At 37.4% G+C, this 18,450-nt stretch overlaps 1 protein-coding gene across 9 annotated transcripts in view; it reads right to left on the bottom strand.

The window, feature by feature from the left end:
* Positions 1-18,450, bottom strand: part of LOC101164350 (protocadherin-15) — a 231,851-nt gene that overhangs the window by 71,865 nt on the left and 141,536 nt on the right. For all 9 annotated transcript variants that reach the window (XR_013651529.1, XM_020711888.3, XM_078937477.1 and 6 more), the window contains 5 exons: positions 14,622-14,750; positions 5,120-5,239; positions 4,784-4,969; positions 3,736-3,972; positions 1,946-2,062 (listed from right to left, as the gene is read on the bottom strand). Coding sequence is in view for 8 of the 9 variants with exons in the window: in XM_020711888.3 (XP_020567547.1) it covers positions 1,946-2,062; positions 3,736-3,972; positions 4,784-4,969; positions 5,120-5,239; positions 14,622-14,750 (789 nt within the window). In the remaining variant the exon portion in view is untranslated. The remainder of the gene's footprint in view (positions 1-1,945; positions 2,063-3,735; positions 3,973-4,783; positions 4,970-5,119; positions 5,240-14,621; positions 14,751-18,450) is intronic.

Below are 18,450 nucleotides of genomic sequence, written 5' to 3'. Positions count from 1 at the left end.
CTAGTTGAGATATTTAGATCATCGGTTCCCAACCCCCCGGCAGTGGACCAGTATCGGTCCATGGGACTGTCAGTAACAGGCCAGAGAAGGAAGTTTTATTTTGGAAAACTATCCTTATCACATCTGACCCATACTTGACGCATGTCAAGTCGCTTAGTTAAAAATCCATCCGTTTCTTTCTTAAAGCGGCTGCGTCAACCACTGAATTCAAACTCCAAGTTATCAAAAAGCAAACACATTTGGAAAGCTAATTGTCGCAGTAAACAGCCAGTGAGGAAGCAAAAGAAGAGCCTTCAACTTCAAAATAAAAGAAAGCTGCATTTAACAGGCAAAAATCTGGGGTCTTTTCTCCAAATATGGATTTATTGTTGCAATCACACAATAATAATAATAATACAGAATATTCAGCAACCGTTTGTCTAAAGTCACAAGGATGCTGCTAATAATCTAGAAAAAAAACAATTTTAGTAAATGTTTTCCTTTTTTGTATTTTTGTACCTTAACATTCAGATGAGGCTGAAGTTGGGGGCTGATTTTTTAGTTTCCACTTTGAGAGTTATAGGTTAAGATATAATCTATACCCAGTTTATCGACATGAAATCTAAGATACAAATAAAGATTAAAATATATATTTAACTGAAGTGGAGATAAACTTTAACTTTCAAACGTTAAGCGCAACTGGAAGCTAAAATATTGTGAGACACTGAACTGGTCTATGGCCTGAAAAAGGTTGTAGAGTTTATAGGTCTTTAGGGGAAATGAAAGGACGATGTGTAATGTCTAATATTAACTTAAAAAGGCTTTGAGGTTAGTTTTTAATAGCAAGTGTGTGGCGGCCATACCATTATTAGATCAATGGGTGCATGTTTGAGCAGCAGCCCCGTTTTATATAAGGTATCAAGGAGAAAATTGCAATTTACAACTTACAAGAAGCTAAAAGATTGAACTATTAGTGGTTAATATAATACTTTATGTTAAAAAAGATCAGGAAAAAAAGATTTAAAGTCTTGAAAACCATTTGAAAAATTGTGGTTTGTTCAAGCAAAACTTTACGTCATAAGTTGGCTTTAAAAAGCGGACCACAGAAACTGTAAACCAAGGCCAAGACATTCATAGTGAGGTTCATCAGCAAAACTCCATTCTCTATAAGCTAATTGTATATCAGTTCCAAAGTAGGATTTGAAAAGAATAAATGTCATTTACTCCCAGAGATTTAAATATGAACCTGGTTCTAAAAGATGATATATTTTTCCTGAGCTCTGGGGAAACCTTTGTAGCATAAAAACTGAAGATTATAATGCTATTTTCTGACTCAGGAGAGTCTACTTTGATGCTTCAACCTGCAGTCTGAATTAGTTCAGCTGATAAAAGAGGACAGCAAGCATGTTATTTTTTTTAAAAAGAGGCTTATGAGGAAACCTTGCAGGTGTGAAGAGCAAAGTAAAAAAAAAAAGTTTCATTCATTCTGTAGCAATAGAGAGTCACTTTTGTTGTGTCTTTTTTTTGTTATGTTTGGACTTTCTCATACATATTTATCTGGAGGGGGAACTTGAATATTAACAGAGAGGTTGTTTGGGGCCCCATAAAAATGAGCTTTGCGACTGTGATCTGCATCTAAACAAAAGTTGGTGCAGATCAGCAATGACACTAAACCCAGACCCTCATTAAAGCTTGTGGCTTCTTCTAAACACCCTTTTAAACCTCAAATTGCCCTTTCTAATGGAAAAGAGTAAAAGAAAATATAAAGTCATATTTATAAGTGAAACAAACTGACTCTTTTGGCAGAAACAAGAACAGCTGTGATGTCATAAAAGAGCAGCACTGGGGCAAATCGACTGAAGTCTCAATTGATTACAGTGACTGGAGGTAAACAGAATTATTTTATACTCAAAAGCAACTCTGGAACAGGCGGTTTGATTGGATATAAGCAGCTGGAAAAGCTCACCGCTGGATCAGCATCACTGGCCAGGACCGTGGTCACGATGGTTCCCTTGACGGCGTTGGGGGCGACCATCCCTTGATACAGCGGCTGACTGAACTCTGGGGAAAAGTCATTCATGTCCTTGAGAGGAACCAGAGAAGTAGATACTATATTAGAATTGTAAGGATGCAGTAGATCTATCAGAACATTTCTCACTCCCTCAGATTAATAAAGTCATCATAGACTCCAATTTACGCAATTATGCAAGAAAAAATAAGAATTTATCTCTGAAGAGAGGACAAAAGATTACTTGTCAACCAGGAGGACCAGAATGGTTTCCAACAGCAACAGTATTAAAACTGTCAGGGTCTGTGTGTAAGAAATGGCACCGCAAAGATTCTTTTTTTTAACGGGTTATGCAAATGATGCATTTCCAATATGACTTTGAAGGATGGGAGAAAAGCAGGCAATCATTCCACAAAAGGTAGATTAGTTCTCCGTAATTGTTCAGATGCAGATATCAGAACTAGCAGGACATTTACCTATCAAAGCAAATTTAGCAATTATGCAGAAACACTGGAATGAATGGGGAAAATGACAGATAGGACACCACGATGCAAGGTAAATATCGTCTCAAAAATCTCATAGAATCAGAGCCAGAGCATTGTGAGGCTCAAAAAGATTAGTATGAAAGTACTTTGGTCCTGTGACAAAAAAAGAAAAAGAATTTTGGTCGGGAAAAACCACAGTTTGAGTTTGGAAACGTTCAAACCAATCCTCTGGATTTGGTATATTCCCCATGTCTTTAGACTGCACACAGTGTTTTCTCAGGCAAGCATGATACAAACACAATTTATCTCAATTCTTGACTATCTGTTTCTTTAAAGTCCCATATTTTTTATTTATTTTAAAAGGGATCCCAGTGGTCTTTTAATTATACTTATAGAACCTGTGTCATCTTCTAGAATAAAGTTTCTGCAGAGAAGCAGTAGCTGTTGGCAGGATTGTTGGCTTGGAGTAAGCCTCTTCTCATTTCCCATCATCCCTTTTGTCTATACTGTCTCCCTCTAGCTTACAGCCCCTGACAGCCCTAACCTAACATTACCGGTGAAACTAAAATGGCGAGCCATACAAGAGTTTTGAGCCAGATGCCACCTCATACAAGGAAAACGAAGACGTTTCCAGCATTTTTTCAACTGCACCTGATTCACAATGTTATGAAGCAAGAAATACTCAGAAAGGCAATTTTAAGCTTGATTTTCTCAATACATCCCCTTTATCATCAGAGAAATGCCACAAGAACAAGTAAAAAAAAACAGCACAGACAAAAACAGTGCACAGAGAAAGATCATAGCTTGGTTTCAAACTAAGACCCTCTAGCTGTAAGACAAGAGTGCTAACCACTATATCACGGGACAACCCCTTACATCCATGAAGGAACCTGAATTGTGTTTCTTTTTTTATTTATTTATTGTTAGTTTTAAACACTTCTCTTTGAATAAACAGATATTACTTTTACATCAGGGTTTAGGGAAACTAATCCTGAGAGCTTTCTGACCTCATAAAAGAAAGGAAAAGTTAGGTTTTGAATTTATTTAAAGTCTTTTTGAAGATATAAATTGAAGATTTTTATGGTTAGGTGGAGCATGGGTATAAAATATTCACTAACTTAGTGTTGGGATACTTCGGTTTGGCGGATAGTATAAAGGCTTTGCTAAATGTCAAGATGAACACGTACTTTCTTTTTCATCTAAAGTACTTTGAAGGGGAACAAACTTTGCTCTCCTGCCGTTTGGACCACGTGATAAACCCACCATTATTCTGACCGTAACAGATGCCACTCCAGGCGGCATGGCACCCTCCATGTCGACAGCCTCTACAGTGAGCGTAAATGTGGCGTCAGATTTGTTCAGAGCCTCGAAGTCCAGAGCCCTGAGAACCACCAGCTCCCCAGTAATGGGGTGGACATAGAACAGCTCTGTTATTTCAGGATCCAGGCTTTCAGTTCCGATTCGATACATGAGGTTGGAGTTGAGGTCTGGGTCTGTCGCCTAAAGAAAAAAAAAAAAAAGGAATATTGTCAATGCAGGATTGAAGTCTGGGGCAGCATTTGATTCATCAAAGGCTATGGCACACAGTCACTACGTACATTTTGCTCATTTTCCGACGGGTCTTTACATGAATTCGGTTTTGAGCTGTTCAAAATTTTTGGTCGGTTCAGAATTACGCAGTGTAAGCATATTGTATGTAGTCTTTACACAATTATTAGGTAAATCTTACGCAATTGTGCGTGATTTTTGTGAGATGCATACGCAGATTTGTGGCTTTTTTTGTGGCCACGACCATTCCACGAATGTCTATCGGACCTTTCAACACGATGTATAACTGTTATGTTGCGTATATGGCGCACATATCACGTTAAAATTACGTAATTGACGCACAAATTAATAAATTGCATATAAATAGTGCAATAATCGCACACATTGGTTTACATGTTCTTTGCATGGCTTATTTCTTCTGTTGTTTTAACGTAGTTCATTCATGACACATCTGTGGCAATTTCATGTAAAGACCACAACTTTTCTCACTTTATCCAGACATATTCACGTATGATCAATTATCATCCGGCCAATATGTGCAAAATGTACATAGTGGCTGCAAGACGCAACCTTTTAAGTGTGTTTCACCCTCCACTACCTTATGTAGGCATTTGAGATACATCCATAAAATAGTTTAATTAGTCAATTGGCATTGCCCCTTTTCTGTTTTTCAGGAAGACTGCACAGTTTATTCCTAACAGATATTGTCAAAACTGATATGTATCATTAGTGAACTGACCTTTCCACCTCAAGACAAGCTCACCTTTAATTGGAGAATGACAGTATCTTTTGGGCTGTTCTCGGGCAGATTGACGTGGTAAGATTGCTGGGAGAATACGGGGCTGTTGTCATCCACATCCAGAACGGTGACATTGAGCGTCAGTCTGGATCGCCGTGGGTCAACCGCTCCATCCGAGGCTTCGACAACGAGGCCATAGTGGCCTTTCACCTTCAGGGTCACAGGGATTTGTGATTAAAAGTCAACACTGCCGAGGCAAAAAAATATTTAACAACTCTGCCACTGTTTGCTGCCGTCTGTTTTGTGCTGCATCCAGGAAATCTGCCATTCGTGTGGAACAAATCTGTGACTCCCTCTGACCTCTCTGTCCAGAGGCACGGCAGTCGTGATGAACCCGCTGGCGTTGATGGAAAACAGTGTCTGGTAGTTGATGAGCTGATAATGGACCTGACCATTTGCCCCCAAATCTGGATCGGTTGCCTAAACCAAGACACAAAGAAAACAAAAGCTAACTAAACAGGGGAAAGTCCTTTTTTCTTCTTTTTTTTTTTATAAAAGTGAAGCTCAGAAATTTAGTATGAATAACAAGTGATGCTCAAAAATCTTGTTTTTAAAATAGTACACATGAACGCCTATGGCAACTTTGATCAAGTAACTTTTACAAAAAGAAAGGGATATTTTGGCTCAAAGTTCAAATTAGCGTCTCATTTGAGAAAAAGGTAAACAGGAATCCTCCCGAAGACACTGTTGTCGCTTAGCTAGGTCAAAGCCTCCGAGACAACAGCTTGCTGCAGACAGATGAAGTGTTTATCAGCTTTTGCTTGGTGTGAAATTTACCAAGAGTAACAGCAGCGGCTCAAACTTAACAGCTTTCACGTTCAAATATGGTGTATGATAATAACTGCGCAGTGTAAAAGCTTGTTCTGATCCCATAGGAGATAAAAAAAAATCCTTTTGATGCCTTTTATTTTGGAAGCTCCCTGTTTTTATGAGTACCATTTTAAATGGGCGAACAAAACACGTTTCCTAAAACGTTTTTTGAACATTACTATGACTTCTTTAATAAAAAAGAAAAGTCGATTTTAAAACAAAAGCCTGCCAAACTGACGGTTTTTCCTTTTAAAGTGTAATTAAAAAAGTACATTTTAAACCTTTTTTCCTCATAGGCTGGCTTTTCCGTTGCCTGTTCAAAACATTTTCTTTTTCCTACAACCAGTGTTGCCAGATGGAGTCACGGTTTTCCAGCCCCAAAGTCATCTAAAAAGCTGCCACACCCACACAACCACCCACCCACACACACACACACATATGTACACTGTCAAACATCGAAGTCGATCACAAAAAGAAATAAGGAAAGCGAAGACCCAGAAACAATCAAATACTAGGTGTTCTTGTACAACTTGTTATCATGAACAAAAGAGATTTTTTTTTGGTATTTTTTACTTTTCATGCATTTATTTCAGGGAAACTATAAACAAACCTCCTTGTAAAATCGTATTGAAGAGTGGTTTGATTTTTAAAAACTTGTTTGCTGTGAGGTGAAGCCATTGAATGCATATGAGAACTGGACTGAGTGACTCCTCCCCCTCACATTCCAAACAGGAAATACCAGCTGGTCCCAACAAGCTGAAATCCCACAGACTTTTAAAATGAAATAAAGAGCTAATACTCAGTCATTGTATTTGTCAGAATAACCATACTTCCTTTGCTTCCCCTTTTTTTTTTTTGACAGTTCTTGATATTTTTGCTGTAGAGCAAATTATTCATTCTGACCAATGAAGTGCCGCAATATTAGTAGGCGGTCTATTGTCGAAAAATCGAAGCGTTTAACAGACACTTATTTTAATAACTAAGAACTGCCCAACTGACCGCAAATCTGCTCAAATTATGTCCACTCATCCAAAGCTAATATTTCTTCAAAACCCACCTATTAGGTAGGAAACTACCCAAACTGGCAACACAGCTTTCTAACACTTAGTGCTCCTTATTTTTTTACATTAAAAACAGAAAACTCCCAATAAATGGTTTTAAAAACATACATAAAATTATATGTGAAGCTACTTCTTTAATGTGTGGAGGAAGTTAGCCATTTAATATTGTATAAAGTTCTATTTATTTCTATCCTTATACGCGTTCTTATGTCTGAAGTTTTTCAATGAAAAGTCTAACTTTACAGCTGAAGTAACCTAAGGCGATGACTCTCTGACTCTCTTGCATTTCCCTGGTGTGAACTTTTTTTTTTTTCTTTTCTTTTCCCCGCTGCAATTTTCGTCCTGAGAAATCAAAGTTATTTTACAACCAGTTCTTAAAATCTGCCAGAGTTAATGAAACAGTAGTTTCAATTTTCACTCGGAAATAAAGCCTCGCTGTGATTTCCTTCCTTTGTTGCCCTTCTTTCATCAGACTTCAGAAACCATTCTGCAGTCAAACCTTGACTTCCATTCCCCATCATCTCTCTCAACTAGTAGAATAAGGTTGCAAGAAGGTGACAAATTGCTCGCCGGTGTTCCTTTTGGCCTGTCATTGTGTTCGTCCTGTGCAATCAGCATTCTGACTACATAAGAATGGATGCAACCAGAGCGGATACTTTTACATGGAGAGCTATTTCCCTATTTGTAGGCAAGAAAAAGGTAATTTGTAACTGACTGATGAGAGTTTTTTTGTTTTGTTTTTGTTTTTTAAAGGCAATTTTTTGCACGGAGTGGCTAAATCCCATTAAAACAAAACATCTAATCAAAGTTCAAACAAAAACCTAAAATGACTTCAAACATCCTAAATTATATTTAATTACTAAAATAATTATGGATTTAAGTATTCCCGTGGACCACAAATTAAAAGTTGCATGCACTTTTTACCAGTCGAATGCTTAATATCCATTTCTCATTTAGTATTTAGAATCCACTTGCTTTGCTGTCATTACTTGCAGTGACCCATTTTTGCACACTCTTCCAATTTCCCTCATTAAACTTTCATCGCATCTCGCTCGGTGACGGTTAGAATGAGTGGAAATTAGACTCTTTTCCACAGCGGGGGTGTTATGGAGATTCTTAGAGAAAAATGATGACCTCTTGGTGTTATTTGTAGTCAGTGCTTGATCACTACCTGGGGGACGGGGTGTGTTGGAAATTTAATGATGCATCCGGCTTTTTGAGGATAATCGCGGGCGGTTTGGACAAGGAGGAAGATTAACAGACAGACAAAAGTGGGAGCCAATCTGGATGGAGAAAAAGGAGGATACTAAAGATACTTATACTGAATGAGAACAAGGGGACACACATGGGGTAGGTTAACTGTCAATAAGAAACAATTGCATAAATACAAAATTGTGCACAAGTTAATACTTTGTGCACAGCTTAAAATGAAAAATATGAATACAACATTTAGTTTTACCTGTCAGTTCTGAATATGATTTGTCTTTGTTTTGAATATGACTCTTTTTTTTGTCTTCAATAATACATTTCCCCAGTTATCAAAAGATATCATGGGGTCACAGGCATATTCCCAAAACATTGATTTAACTAAGTGAGCATGCGCCTTGAGCCTATTTTATTGAACTATGATAGAATTAAATTTTTTAGAAATTTTTTGATCCCTTAGATGGGAAATTATCTTAATGCCATAGCTCTGTTAAATAAATAAAAAACAGATCATAACAGCGACGTCCTGCCGCATTTTTTGTTGCAAGAACAGCTGATCGTAAAAAAAGAATGCACCGGACCCGGACATGATGGGGAAAAAAGCAGCAGACATCCCTCTTGTTAGGTGTAAAAAAAAAAAAAGTTCCTTGTTTGTCAAAAAGAGTTGATAATAAGAGAATGATCAAACAAAATAAGAAAAAACAGAACAGGCGGCCGAGGAATCCCCGCTTCCCTGCTGCCGCTGGCCAAAGCCGGCAGTGGGCAGCTACATCTGCACATTACGAATGGATCACAACATTTTACTGCCGCAAAGCACAGCAGAATACTGCACCAGTTTGAGCAGGAGGCGCACAAAAAAAACAATTAAGGAGATATTCACAAATTCTAACTTCGGTGCTCAAAAACCCTTAAATGCTTAAAACTGACAGCAAGTGTCTGTATTGGTTTGTCCTAACCTGGATATATGTATATATGTATATATATATATATATATATATATATATATATATATATATATATATATATATATATATATATATATATATATATATATATATGTATATATATATATATATATATATATATATATATATATATATATATATATATATATATATATATATGTATATATATATATATATATATATATATATATATATATATATATATATATATATATATATATATATATATATTTCTTTTTATTAATTAATTTGAGCTATAATTGGATGTACAGGTGAGTTAATCTCTGCCTCCATCTTTCATTGTCTTGTCCTCGACCTCAAGTGTCACTTTAAACCGCTCCTTAAGAGGAATTACTCTTAAAAACAAGAATGCTGTCTACTTAATTTCTAGTTTGCTTAATGTCTCTGGATCCTTTACTTCCACCATCGCTGGCTCTGCCTTTTAGGTAAAGGTGTTAATGGAGCTTTTGCTTCAGATTAATCAGTTTATCATTTTCTTTCCTGATTATTTTCCCACCTTTACTGCAGCTTTAGTTCTCGGTTGAACTATTGCTGCAGGGTCTGCAACTAAAACATATTTGCTAGGATTTCTGTTGTGCAGCACTACATAAACTAAAAGAACCAGCTTCCATAACCGTGTCAGCTGTCTGGATAGCTGATTGTAGAATAGGGTTTAATTTTCTTAAAATGTTAAAGCTAAAAAAATAGATACATATTGTACCATTTTTAGCCAAACTACAAAAATCTTAAATGTTTTTTTTGGACATAGTTTCTGCAAAGTGGCAGTAGTTTAATGGAGATTTATCTCTGATTAGTGGGCGGGACTGTTGTTGCGGAGAAACCCCGCCCCCTTCCTGCTGCTGAGAGCTTGGAGCACGGAGCTTGTGGCCCATCCAGCCCACCCGTTATTCACAATGGTTTAAATAAAAAATAGTAAAAAATGCAATTTTAAGTTTCATTTGTTTTATATATGTCCTCCTTTATCTGAAAGAACATGTTAAAAACACCAAAAACATGTTTTAAATTCATCACAGTATGTACCACAACCAGTTCCAGTAGCAAGTTCCATCCATACTAAAAGTAATAGCATCAGAACAAAAATAAGTGTAACTTCATGCTTTGCTATGTATTTCTCCTCCATCAGAAAAGCTGAGCCTGTTTTGCGCTGCACGTTTATTGACTGCACTAATAGTTGTCAACAGCACTATCCGGGGGGGGAAGCGATCACAGCAAAGATGGTGCCAATTTATTTATTTATATTCTTTCTTCGTTTCACCCAACACGTGCAGAGGGTGATTTATTCCTTTCTGTGGGTCGTCGGTGTGCAAAATCAGCAAAAATCATCCCATGTCTCGCTTAAGGAGAAGAAGAAAGCTTCTGCATCTTGTGCGGCGCCAGAGGGATTATGAGGGCAGCCGAGGAACAAACAAACCTGCACACCCATCGAGGATTCATCTGAGTGCCTCTATTTTACACAAAACGTTTCACTATCAGGCTCACATGCTATTATGTGATATCCATGGGAGTAATCTCCAGCCTTTTCAACATGAAAAAAAAAAAACTTCTTAATTAGCTGAAAGCAGCTTTTGTTGTTTAATTCCTATCAGTCAGTATTTTGTGCTATTCAAATCTATTGAACAATCTTAGATTTATGCATTAAAATGTTCCATGTGAGGCTGTTGTTTAAGATGGAGAATTCACCATAACAATAAAAAAACAAATACATTTATGAGAATAAAGTCATACCATGAGATTTTTTTTTATAAAAATACATTTGTAAATTTATGGGAAAAAGATTGTGATTTTATGAGACTAGAGTTGTGAATGTATGGGAAACATTTGATAATTTTAAAAGATTAAAGTCCAATGAGAAAAAATGTGTATTTTTAAAAAAATAGTCCTAAATTTACAAGAAAAAGGTTGTCTTTTTCGAAGAATAAAGTTATTACATTCATGAGGAAAGGGTAATCATTTTCTGAGAATATAGTCGTACATTTATGAGAGAAAAAGACGTAATTTTAAAAGAATAAAAACTTACATTTATGAGAATAAAGTGATACATTTATGAGAAAAAGGTCGTAATTTTATGAGAATACTCATAATTATAGTTTATTCTCGTAAAATTTTAAGACTTTATTCTCGTAAATGTATTTATTAATTTTTTATTTTTTCGGTAGCCACAATACGTAGTATTGTAGTAGTTCACTTATTTTGTGAAAGTTTTTATTTTTTGAAACTAAAAAAACACGAAATTTATGCAGAGACGGCCGCCTCCATCACATTATATTTTTTTCTGTCCTCTCATCTGTCACCTTTCCCCTCCCATGTTCTCCCATTACTACAGCGTTCCTCACTTCTTTCCCTGTCTCATACCTGCACCTGCAAATCAAGGTCGGGAACATTCACTCTTTAGAAAAACTGTTCAATAGATACTGGTATAGATTCTGGTTTGGAGCAATGCCCAGAGTCGTGTCTTGCTCAGCCCCCTTTGATACCATGCTGTCTGTTTTGCCTTGGAATACATCCAAAGGGTCTTGAGAAGGAGGAAATGTAGTACGGAAATACTTTCAAGTGTCCTCTCTGCAGATTAGAGTGAGTTTGCAATGTTTAATTTGGAACTCCACCAAAGCGATGAGCAAGAGTTATAATTAGGAATGCTTTGAACGGAAACGATCTCTTTAAAGGTGTGTGGATTTATGAGTTTGGAAAAAAGGGCCAAAAAAAAGTTAATTTAAGAAGCAACGTTTTGAACCCTCAACTGTAGAACCTATTAAATGCGTGATTTACTGAAAATCCAACACAAGGGTCAACGATTTATCGCAAGTAGTCATATTTCTGAACCTAAGACTCTTGAATAATATTTGTTACCTGGCAAAGTGACAGACTGATCAAAGGCCAACTGACAGCCGTGTACAAAGGCCATGAATTAAGCTTGGAGCAAATCCAAGTAAGCATGGGACCAAGGAGGTATAGTCATGATCAAAGCCCATGAAACTGTCAGATTTACCCACAAACGTTTTATAGGACTATGTATGACACACTAGTTCAGAAATCTTTAGGAACTGGATATAAAGATCTGGATTCAGCAGAGGGCACCTCTTCTATAAATTCTTATATTTTTACTTGTCCTAAATGTTTGATCTACCTTCACAAATGTAATCAATTTAAACGCCAGTGCAAATGGATGCAAGGAAGGTTACCAGTACAATTTCCAAAGTCCTTTCATCCGACAAGAATCCCTACCTTGAGCTGCTTTTTGATAAAATATCATTAAAGTCATCACTTAGAGATGTTGAAATCAAATTCTACAATCAACATTCATGCAAAGATGAAAACCCATTCTTCCAAAGTGCAGCATATTTTAAATCACTTTCATTAATTTAAAAAAGGTACTTTCAAAAGAACTTATTGGGATTTATTTTGTGTTTTTTGTTTTCATCTGTGCTGTATGTTTACAATATCAAATGAAGTAAAACATACTTTTGTTTTGAGTACTAATTTCTTTCTACAATTATATTTTGCATCGGCACATGTCCTCAAACTCAGTTGTCTTCATTTTTATGCAATATATTTGGAAAAGCATGTGCTGTGCTGCTTAGAGACACCATGACATTCACAAGATGTTCAAAAAGTAGGTTTTTAGAAGTAAAGGACAGAAAAGTTGTTTTTTTCTGCATTTACAACACACTTTAATATGAGGCAACGGTGGATGCGGTTTAGTAGTATTTTTATGGTCTCCTGGAAAAACTCCACGTTTGCAATTTCAACAAACCAAATACGCATAGATTTGCTGCTTCACAGTTCAAACTGCCATTTTAGATTAGAGCACATTCTAAGCACATTGTACGCATGTCTTTTGTGTACTCCTTGCATGCAGCCGGATTGTTAGAAATAAGGTACACAAAGTATAGTGTAAGGGCATCCAATGGGCTTCTCTTAGAAACAATTTGTTGCTCCCTTTATTGTTGTTACAACTCAGGCAGGTTTGAATAGAAAAAAAGGAACAAATTACTGGATAATTATGACTGGTTAAAGTGTCATTAAAATTGTGTCAGACATCAGCTTAGTTTGGATGTAAGAACAGACAAATCATCGAGTTTAATAGAGCTGTGCACCTAGAGGCCCACGCCTGCACACAGTGTTCTCAAGCCTTTTTTTCCCCATTGTGTGAGCAAAGTCCTCTGTGGATATTAAACTGCCCTAATCACAAAGCTACCACGGTTTACAAGATCCTGTTAGTGATCTAGAGTCTCAATGGATAATCATATCAGAAAATTCAATTAGAGCTGGGAAAGTTTGCCTGTAGTGTGCGTCTGTATTAAGGTTACTTGTTTAAAGATCAATCACTAAATATTGACAATCTTTGGGGATGCATATCTTTAAAACTACACACAAATAATCATCATTTTTAGCAGATAAATTGGAAAGCTGCTCACTGATTGGCTGACTTAACCTGAGGGGATTGTAGCAAAAAGTGGTTGCAAATTAGACACAAATTCAGGCAGTCTAAATAAAAAATACTCATATATCCATTGAAATGTTTATAACTTTTACTGCTCATTTTAATGGATGTATACAGTAGGCCATGTCCCACAGCCATTGCAAATATTTTGCGCATATTGCATGACTGAAAAGTGGTGGAACGTGAATTTATGTGGAAAATTATTATTCAAGTTGTGGTCTTTAGGGTGAAATTTGTATCACAAATGAACAACTATAAAACCACAAAAGTACAAATAAACCATGCAAAGAACACATAAATAAACGTAGAACATGAACCGTGTGTGATTATTGTGCTGTTTATAAGCGAATTAGTGATTTGTGCATTAATTCTGTAATTTGAAATTGATATGTGCGCCGTATACACAAAGTAAAACTTAGACAACAGTGGTACATGCGTGAAACTTATTGCGAGTATGGATCTCGCAAAAATCAAGCACAATTGTATAAGATTTACGAAACAATTGCGTATAAAATACACGTAAACTGCGTAATTTTCAACCGACCAAATAGTTTGAACAGCTTCGATCTAAATTCATGCAAAGACCTGTCAGCCATAATATAAACATTATTATTATTAAAAAAATAGCTTAGCCTCAAATGCAAAAGGGGTTTATACAAATATGCACTTTGTTTGTCAGAAGATCCATAAACATCTATTGTAACAGTAAAATCTGTCCAACACAAGAGGCCTTCAGCTCTTATCTGCTAGCTCAGCTGATGGACAGGCCAAGTAAAAAAAAAAAAAACAGAATTCATGTAAAGACCCGTCAGACGAAACCCTTGATGGAAATCTGCGCATAATGACAAATGACAAACGCCAGAAAGACTTATGAATTACATATATTACGTGTGTATCCTGAAAGCCCGAAATTTCATATGTGGAAAATGCGCAGAATGTTCGTAGTGGCTGTGTGACATGGTCTTAAGGTCATGCATTAAGCACTGCACTGTCATAAAGTAAATTTTTAAGTACATGGTAACAAGTATAAGTATCATAATATTGACCTGTGCTAAAGACATAGGCGGTGATTTAAAATCATGTATGCTTGGAGTTTATCCATTTTTCAACAAACTTTTCTGTAATAACATGTTTTGCTGCACATTAAAAATTCCCCAGGATCACTTTGTACTTTTCAGAAACAATCATTTCACAGTGAGCAACTACACCACATAGCCAACAGGGAGTAGAGGTAATAGGTGTGCTTGTATGGATGTTGTATAACTGTTTTGTGACTGTGTTTATGCGTTTTTGCCTACCTTGACCTGTCCAACAAAAGCATGATTCTCCTCTTCTGTGACGCTGAGGTTCACTGGCAGCGAAGAATTGAAAACTGGATCATTGTCGTTGACGTCAGTCACCACAATGTTCACTATTGCGGTAGAAGTCTACACAAACACACATGCAGAAGGTTTAGTTTTTACCAAAAAGGAAAATAGTGTTTTTTGCATAAAAGTGATCTGATGAACTGGATTGTAGATCTATTATTTAATAGTGGAGTGTAGCATAAACAGCAGTGGAGAGAGCATGAACCATCACATCTAAGAAGTGTCCCATGCATGCAGACACGATAAACCAACTCATTGACCTAGTGGTAGAGTGTAGTGTCCACCTTGATACTGGTAGGTTGTGGGTTCAAATTCACCGCCGAACCTTACCAAAGACTCTAAATTCGAATCTGTATTCTTCCCCTACCCCTAAATATTATCTCTACCCCACCAATTCTGGGGTATTTGGAGGGGTATGATTGTCCCAAAATAGTTTTTTTCAAGGCTAACCCTCACGACGGAGGGATGCCGAGCCCTCGCCGCGAGGGTGTTCCACGTTGCGCTTTTCTTCATGTGGGTGTGCTCTTATGCACAGGAGCTTACATTTAAATGTAAGTAATGACTTTTTGTTTTAGTATGACCTTTATAAAGATATAAAACTAATGTTGTAATATCTTTTCAAGTGCTAAGAGCTAAGCGCTAATGTACCTGACCAACAACTATTCATGATGTCATCGAGTGGGAGTAACGTCTGAATTTTAAAACACTTTTCCTTAACTCTCTTTTAAGAGGACTAAATATAGGGGTAGGGAGACGCTGTGGGGGTAGGGCAGGGGTGGGCAATTCCAGGCCTCGAGGGCCGGTGTGTCTGCATGATTTCCAGACATCCTTGCCCTACTCATGGCTGATTACCTGGTTCAGGTGTGTCCAGCCAATCAGAACATGCCAGAGCAGGGTATGCTGGAAAACATGCAGGAATGCGGCCCTCAGTGCCCACCTCTGGGGTAGGGGAACATTTTGGATTTGGCCCAAAAATTTGATCTAATTCCTCACTTCTTGACACTTAGCATTAGGGGGTTGGTTTGGGGGATTTAAAACATCAAATGTTTTCCTGGCGCGGCTGTGTTCGCAGCTCACCGTTACCCGAGGGGGTGGGTCAAACGCGAAGGACAAATTTCACACACCCAGGTGTGTGACAACTTAAGGAGCTTTCGTAGACTGGAAGTCTTCCATGAAAAATAAGAAAAAGGCCTTGCTTGATTTTCAAAATAAAACACTACATCTGGACTTTCCAATGAGTCTTGTCAAATCATTGACGTTAGGACACCACACACTTTTGAGATGTTTCCGTTGGGACTTGAGGTTCTGCAGATGGACTAAAACTGCTCTGGTGATACTATGCTCCACAAACCTTGATTTTTCAGTGGTCTCAGTCTACCTGGTCTTTGTTTTTAACTGTACTAATCAAAACAAAAACTGTATAAAACTGCATTTACTACATAGTATTACTTTTACTGAAGTTAAGGTCTTCCATAAACTCAAGCGTTACAATGTTTCAGTTTAGGCCTCAGTCACAACTGCCCCTACAGGTGGATATGGGGTGTCTAAGGGGCGGCAAACCTTTATGGGGCATGCAGGTGGCCCACAAAAAATATCAAGGTCGTGTTAGTGTGATGAGTGCGTAGTTTTTGTGGGTTCCTTGCGCGCAGCCTGACTGTTGGAAATGACGAAATTAGACAAGAGTGTAGTTTGTGTGGGATGTCCTACGGGCAATTACGTATCACCTGCACACCCTGTTTGAGTAGCCTTTGCACATGGTCAGTAAGGAGCCAATACTCACACCTTACAATACCTATAGTGTACCGTAAGACACCCTTATGTCTCCTCAAAATTCATTTACCACACGCACTACTATGGTACATTCCATTTTAATGATGTAAGGTGGCCACACGAGACTCAAAACATACCTAGGCTCCCCTTAAAATGGGGCTGCTCCTGTCTACGACCCTCCACACACAACACAAAAACCCATATCACCCAAACAGACAAAGGCTAAGGCTAAGGTTAATCTTTTCTTGAAAATCAGGCCTAAAAAATAACCAATTGAAGAATTTTAAAGTGGAAACAAGCTCCTAAGAAAAACTAGCCTTTTCTGGTAACAGGTGTTTTAACAGAAAATATGTCACTTTTGGCAGGTGCCGTCTGTATGTTCATGTCTACAGAGTCAAGAACTGAACTAGACAACAGGAAGTGGCTATTAAGCTAAAATAAATAAACTAAGAGGATCAGCCATAAACTTCTACTCTGAAGCTATGTGTGACATTGTCTCTGTTTAGTTTAGTTTTGTTTAGAAATCAGCTATTGTATTTTACAACTGATGTTGTGTTTTGTAAAATTAGTGAGAACGGTTGAGACAACTGTGCTGTAACATTGGGTTATATAAATAATATGAATGGAATTGTAATAGTTGGCACACAATGGTGTGGTACTTGTGTTACCACACAAGTTTTCGTTGTGTTTTCTGACATTTGTGAACGTCGTCTGTCTTCTTACAACACAAATGCATTTAGTTGATTAGTCATTCTCAGTTGTTCTAACATAGTGTAAGCGCATAAGGCTGATTTGTTTGTTTCTCTGAGGCTCTATCACATACTGGCAACCTATCCAGACTTTCCTCTGCCTTTTGCTCAAGGACAAAGGGGACAAACCCAGCCTCCTAAAGACTAAGCCGAATAAGCAGGCATAGAAAACTGATGGATGGCATTAGAGTAAATCCCACTAAGTAACCCTGTAAGGACAAAGGAGTAGTGAAAAGAGAAAATGATGAAAAGGTAGGCTTTTTCTTAATTTGACTCATAATAAGATGTCAAAGATTATACTTTAAAAAATAAATTGGTATGCTGAGAAGGAGTTGAGTAATGTGCATCAGTTAGATGAAAAGAAATAAGTGTGTGTGTGTTGCAGTGTATGTTTAAAGCAGTTGGAGGTAAAAATAGAATTTTTAGTCAATGGTAACATTAAATGCTCATTCATTCATAATTTTTTTAGCAACTTTTTGGTTGTGATGTCATTAAAATGTAGACTGGTGGCAAAGCACAAATAAAGAGTCTGTGCAAGCTTGATTTTGATTCAGGTTTTCAAGAAAGCGTGTAGTTTTTGCAAGAAGTAAACTTTTATATTTTGGTTTATAGGTGTATTTCTTTAAACAGTTGTTGCTTAAAAGGCCACATTCCATGTCCCAGTGGTTAGATTCCATTGAGATACCCCCCAATCCTATGGCAGGAACTATGGTCACTCTATGCTTGCCTGCAAGCCCAAGGATGGAACCCCAATGATGGTGTTTTGAAGGGTATAATGGGTTTTAATGGATTGATTGAAAGATGTCCATTAAGTATGTTAGAACTGCTCTTAGTCTGACTTTCACCTTGGATCTGTCATTGATGGGTGACCTTACCAGTGCATTTGCCCCAAACATAACAGCCTCTAGGATCACTCAAGCTCTCAAACCTTGCAACCATGTTAAGATAACAGTTTATGGAGGGGTTCAAATAAGACTGGGTCATGTGATCAACGGGCGGATAGGTGGGTCATGTGATTGGTGTGTTGCAGCGGTGTCAGAATCCAGGCTTTGAGGGCCGGTCTCCAACATGTTTTCCCACCAACCTGCCATTTGTTACGGCTGTGGCCGTATTTGATTTTGTTTTGTTTGTTTGTTCTGTGTTTTGTGTATTTTTGTTTGTATGTCTATGATTATTTGCAGGTGTGGTGCTGAAAAGGGTGTGGCCTCCACTTGGTCCAGAGCTGGTGGAGGCAGCCTTTA

The sequence above is a fragment of the Oryzias latipes genome, chromosome 19, assembly GCF_053564925.1.
Source record: "Oryzias latipes strain Hd-rR chromosome 19, Olatipes_Hd-rR_3.1".
NCBI lineage: Eukaryota > Metazoa > Chordata > Actinopteri > Beloniformes > Adrianichthyidae > Oryzias > Oryzias latipes.
The sequence above is the reverse complement of the archived record's forward strand: the minus strand, read 5'-3'. Positions and strand labels throughout refer to the sequence as shown.